General features: G+C 42.1%; 1 protein-coding gene across 1 annotated transcript; it reads left to right on the forward strand.

Moving 5' to 3' along the window:
- Positions 1 to 1,917: 1,917 nt before the first annotated feature.
- On the forward strand, positions 1,918 to 5,102 carry LOC103714667 (probable calcium-binding protein CML10). The gene is made up of 2 exons (XM_008802003.4): positions 1,918 to 2,628; positions 4,710 to 5,102. Exon 1 carries the CDS (start codon positions 2,054 to 2,056, stop codon positions 2,621 to 2,623), a length of 570 nt encoding a protein of 189 aa, XP_008800225.2. The 5' UTR covers positions 1,918 to 2,053; the 3' UTR covers positions 2,624 to 2,628; positions 4,710 to 5,102.
- The last annotated feature ends 898 nt before the right edge of the window (positions 5,103 to 6,000 follow it).

Raw genomic sequence — 6,000 nt, forward strand, 5'->3', positions numbered from 1 at the left:
GTGCAAATCATTCACCTCTCTAATTAATGCATGCAAGAGATGTAAGAATGGGCTCCAGGCCATCCAACAAAAGCATGTGGCTCTTGGAGCATGGAGGACTTCCTCTGGCTGCACACATGCAGGTCTGAATCCCTTTTCCGTCAATCCGACCATGAGACAACGGACTGTCCTCATAGATTTCAGAAAAATCCAACGAATCTTGCGCTCCTTCCATCAACCATTTCCGGAGGGCATTCCGATTCCTTGATGCCACTCTCTCGGATCCAACAATGCGAACGTCCACCGAACTAATATCTTCTCTCACGGATCCAAATCTAAAGCAGACTTTCCAAGAAAAAAGGCAAACGAGTCGCAATCTTTCCCTTCCTTCACGCGTCTCCCATGACACGAGGCGACAGGTCACGAGACCCATCATGTCCAAGAAAGCCCCTCTATTATCATCCCATTTATTGCACCTAATTATTTTCCTATACAGAAAAAACCCAGGCCGGGGCCTTGGCTCGCCCTCAAAGCTTGTGGCTCTGAACCTGCGACGGTGGCTGGGGCCCACCATAATGAGCTAGTTTAGTGGGCTCAGCTACTCTGGACCATTAAATCCCAGCGTGGCGCGTTTGTGGCTCCAGAAGTGTAGCGTGCAAAGAGGGAGCCGCCAAACCCTTCAGTGCGCCACATACGGGAGTTGATGGATTAAGGGGTTTATCTCCCATTTAGCTCTCGGGAAAAAAAAAAATTATTTTGTGAAACCAAGTCCCAAATCTGTCTCACCATATCCCTAACTTATGTTTTTGATAGGATGATCATGGTTGCATGGTGGTATACTCTTAGTTACATATGGATGCAATGTCCATTCTTTTTTTTTTACTGAATATGGATTATTTTAATGCACATGCAGCAGGTTTTGATCTATAGGTCGAGTCTTCTGTTTCATAAAATTTGTCTTGAGATGGATGTTGTTGGCATTTTTCATTTTGATATAGAGTTTTTAGTTTTTTGTTCTTTCTTTTAGTGTAATTTTTTATTTTTAATTGTTTATCCAAAAAATAAAATAATAGTTAAAGTCTAATTTTAGTGGGCCAATATATGTCTTAATGAACTTAGCTATAAGTAGTTCAACAATTTTTCTTCTTTTTTATTAGCAAAGTAGCTACGGATGCAAATGGGTTGGATCGGATCTAAGCAGTTTGGGTTACGAGTCAATCCAACCCATTTGCAGCTTTAAAAGTAATTGGAAAATTTGATGAAACTGATATTTGCAAACAATAAAAATCATTTGATTATTGTTTGCAAGAAAACATATTTTTTTAGAAAATATAAGTATTTAGCTGTTTTTGCATAATATTTGTCTTTTTGATACAGAAACACAGCATGCTTGATCTACATTTAATATATGTATTTTTATATGTCTATTATATATATAGACACACACACACGTGTCTCTTACTTAAAAATGTAAGGGCTTAATCATCGATAGACTTTTCATCATTTTGCAAAAGAAAGTAATATTATTTTATAAAATCAATTATTAAGTGAAATTTTGATAAATAATCCACCCAAGTTTTTTTTTAAAATCAAAATTACCATGCATTTTCCAACGCGATTCCCATCAACTCTTGATCTCCAGGTCGGGTTCAACTCAATTGCGTTATGGCGGTCGATTCACCGACGTTTAATCAAAGTCGAGTCACTTATAGCTGTCACCACCCGCATTGCGGTGCGCATAAATTGACTCACCCCCACACTCCGACTCCCTCGCGCCTCTCGAACTCCCTCTGCCTCCACGAGAAGGCAAGAAGCCAAAGCGGTAACCTCACCGCCAAATCCCCCCCTCCTCCCAGGTCATAACGGAATCCACCGTCCTCTTCCTCCACTCCCGTTCCTATAAATCCGCGCCGAATTTAGATCTCCCCCAACGGAAAAGCAAACCGAATCCCCCCAGTTTTTCCTTCCTTTTTCCCCCAACAAAGAATCCGATCCCTCCCCAAGCAACTCTTTCTTCTCTTCTTTTTCTTGCGCCCCCAAACCCCGGCTCTCCTCCTCCCCTTCGTGGTCCTCGATGGCCAGCATCCGGTCCCTCTTCCGCCGCCGCCGCGGCCGCTCCAAGTCCTCCCCGGCGTCCGCCGCATCGCCTACCTCCCCCACCGCGGGCAGCGCGGCCGGCCCCGCTGCCGCGACGGACGAGGTGGAGCGGGTGTTCAAGAAGTTCGACTTGAACGGCGACGGGAAGATCTCGTCGGCGGAGCTGGCGGCGATCTTCCAGAGCCTGGGCCACCCCCCCACGGAGGAGGAGCTGCAGCGGATGATGGGCGAGGCGGACGCCGACGGCGACGGCTTCATCAGTCTGGACGAGTTTGTCGAGCTCAACGTGAGCACCGTCGATGACTCCACTGCCCTCGAGGACCTCCGCCACGCCTTCTCCGTCTTCGACCTCGACCGCAACGGCTCCATCTCCCCCGACGAGCTCGCCCGCGTCCTCCGCAGCATAGGGGAAGGGGCCTCCGTCGCGCAGTGCAAGCGGATGATCGAGGGTGTCGACCGCGACGGCGACGGCCTCATCTCCTTCGAGGAGTTCAAGCTCATGATGGCCAATGGATCCGGCTTCCCACTTGCCAACAAGATCGAGTGATTAGGGTTTGGATTCGGAATTCTTTTCGTCCTCCTTCCACCTCTCTCTCTCACCACTTTTTTCTTCACGTTCTTGATTTTTTTTTATCCCTTTTTTGCGCTAATTTGGGGTTTCTTGGATTTGGGTTCGTGGGTTTCTTGATGTGGGTTTGGGGTTGAGGGTCGTGTTGGTCTCTGATCACCGTCTGATCTTGGCCTGGCCGTCGAGAAGAAAGGAAGCTATCACTGATGGGATCAATTAATTGTACATAAATTGGAGTTCATCTTCTTGTTCTCTCTTAATGCAGTCGAGATCGGTTTCAGCTAATTATGCCTTTTCCTTGGTCTTTTATTTGCTTTTAAAATGAAGAATTTTTTATCACTAAAATATTTTTTTAAAAGCTTATGTAGGTATATAATGCCTGAAAAAGTAATTTTTTTTTGCATGTTTAGTTGTTCATATATTCCAGAATGATTTGTGTTTGGTTGATTTACTGGAAAATTTGTATTAAAAAACTTGTTATATTTTAAAGAGAAATTTTTTAGCTCATTCTATCTAAAATTTTATTGCCATTTCTGAAAAAAAATATTTTTATTCCTAGTTAGTGGAAATTTGGCTTTTCCATAGGTTTTTCTTTCTCATTAAGTAGAAAATTTATTTTTATAGAAAAGCTATTTTCTTTTTTTTTTAATTTGAAAACTTCAACAATGCATGAGGTATTTCTTCATTTTTCTGTTGAAATTAACTTTATGGTATCATTGGCGTGACCGGCCTCGATTGGTCCACAAAGTATTTTGCGAATTATTGGGGCACTCCTTTAATTAATTGTTTATTAATATTCCATAAAGTCTAGTGATTATGATACATTATATTATAATAATAGCCAAAATTCTTGTTGCACATTTATAATAATGTGATGCAACGATTATTGTATAATTTGTTTTTCTACCTTGTTTAATTGTAGGAATAATCTATTATTTTATTTTATGTTTGTGAAGATATGTTAATCAAAATCATAATTTTAAAATAATGGTAATTCTAACATTGTAACAGCGATTGTAACGGTTTTTTGGGGCTTATTAGAGTATTCCAGAAGGACTTTTTAACCAATTCTGTTCTAGATACAGAGTTCTTGTGGTATGGGAGTATATAATATTTGTTTCGTATACTAATGTTTTCAAACAGTAGATGGTCTTAATTAAATATGTCAATAGTGATTTTATGAAACAATCTTTTGTATTTCTTTTATTAACTCTTATGCTTTTGTTGTAAAACTAATAATGACCATTTTAATGATGATTACTTTATTCCAGAAAATGCTGTCTGTTCTGTTATGGTACTCAGCAATGATAATTTTTTAGGTGAATGTTTTGAGGGAGCTATGACATTGGTGAGACCTTGGTCCAATCTATTTGTCTAGCATTAATAAACCTTGTTTCTGCATGTCAAGTCTTACCATAACGGCTATATAACTAAAAATTTTATTCCTAAAAATATTGCACTTGCGACTGAGAAACTAAATGTAATACAAATACTACAAAATGTTAGTCCTAGTGCTTCAAATGCTAATTGACTGGCCTTATGTTCTTTATCAATGATTAATTTTGGATAAATCAGATCATACATGGTCACGAGCAATGATTTTGGGATTACTTCATTTTAGATCTTCCAAGTATATCTTGGCTCATTGGTTTGGAATGTTTTGGGCTTATGCATGGACATACGTCAAAGAACTGCAGCTTGGGAACTTCTTGTTTTCTTTCCTTTCCCGGAAAGCCTTTGTTGCAACGTTGTACAAAATTATAGGTAGCAAACTTCCTTTATTAGCAAGGAAAAAAATGGTAGAATTGCAAATCTGGCTAGAAGGTCCATCAAAAGTGATTGGGGCATGGGAGGTTGCCATGCCCATCTTGTCTTCTCGCTTTGGACTTTGTCTTAAAAATAGTTTTTATCGTGGTTCATTTTGTTTGTTCCTGTTACTTGCATTTCTTAACTAATAGGCACCTCCTTTTACTCTCACATATTAGCAAATACCTTTAATATTCACAAAATCTTAAATATTCTCTACTTTCTTAGTTCCTAACTTTTATTTTGTTACTGTTCTCAGTTGGCCAACAATCTTTTGACAAGCTCGATTTATCAAAAATAAGGTGGCTCCCCCTACCAAAAATGGTAGGGGACACAAACACGAAAAAAATCATGGAGCTTCTCTCGCACTAGGCACACAAGATGAGGAAAGGCTTCAATTTTTCCATTCCAACTTAAGTGGCCCTTTGACTCAATGGATTGAGGCTCAAGTTAGTTTTGATTTAACCTTTAAAGCTACTAAAGCTGGAAATTGTAATGAATTTAAGTAAATTATATGTTTAAGTTGGTGTTAATCGTAATTTTGATCTTATGCCAAGAATAATCTCAGTGTATTTATCTGAATATGCCATTGGGTTTAGAGGTTTGAAACCCAAATTGGGTTTAATTCTTGAACAAGATTGATGGAGTTTGTCATTCCTTCAAAACTTTTAGCTGAAAGTGATTAGAAATTGGATATCTCTTGCTCCCTGTTCATGTATAGTGTTGGCAAATGATCCATTACAGAGTGAAGCCATGTTCTTTTGTAGTTGATGCGGGGTTTGCACCCCGGCACCAGCCCACACACCGGCCGAGCAGGAAAAGCATCCGCGTCCCTTCCAGAGGTATTGTCCGCTCTGGGTCCCGGGGGCTCGCCCGATGAGTATCCCCGTGCCGGGGGCTCGCCCAATGAGTATCCCCGCTCCGGAGGCTCGCCCGATGAGTATCTCCGTGCCCGCACAGTTTTGTCCCACAAAAGGGCCCTCTGGAGGAAAGGTTTGCACCTCCTCATTATAAGGCACAGACCTTTCCGCTGATTAGCCGATGTGGGACTAAACTGGGAACCCCATCCCACAATACAGCCCCCCAGTGGGAAGGTCTGTGCGCGGGCGGGGCCCTTCCTCTAGCGCCATCTGATGCGGGGTTTGCACCCCGGCACCAGCCCACACACCGGCCGAGCAGGGAAAGCATCCGCGTCCCTTCCAGAGGTATTGCCCGCTCTGGGTCCCGGGGGCTCGCCCGATGAGTATCCCCGTGCCGGGGGCTCGCCCAATGAGTATCCCCGCTCCGGAGGCTCGCCCGATGAGTATCTCTGTGCCCGCACGCTTTTGTCCCACAAAAGGGCCCTCTGGAGGAAAGGTTTGCACCTCCTCATTATAAGGCACAGACCTTTTCGCTGATTAGCCGATGTGGGACTAAACTGGGAACTCCATCCCACAACAGTAGTATTTGCTGGTTGCAAAACAAAATAATAGATTTTTAATTTAGTACATGTTTTATTTATGGCAACTATTTATTTTGTCCAGAGGAAGAGAGCAAGGAGAGGGCTCCTA

Source organism: Phoenix dactylifera, chromosome 13 (genome assembly GCF_009389715.1).
Source record: "Phoenix dactylifera cultivar Barhee BC4 chromosome 13, palm_55x_up_171113_PBpolish2nd_filt_p, whole genome shotgun sequence".
Classification (NCBI taxonomy): Eukaryota; Viridiplantae; Streptophyta; class Magnoliopsida; order Arecales; family Arecaceae; genus Phoenix; species Phoenix dactylifera.

Bases quoted from the DNA above. Each gene is read 5' to 3' on its own strand.
- LOC103714667 (XM_008802003.4), top strand. From the start codon at position 2,054: ATGGCCAGCATCCGGTCCCTCTTCCGCCGCCGCCGCGGCCGCTCCAAG.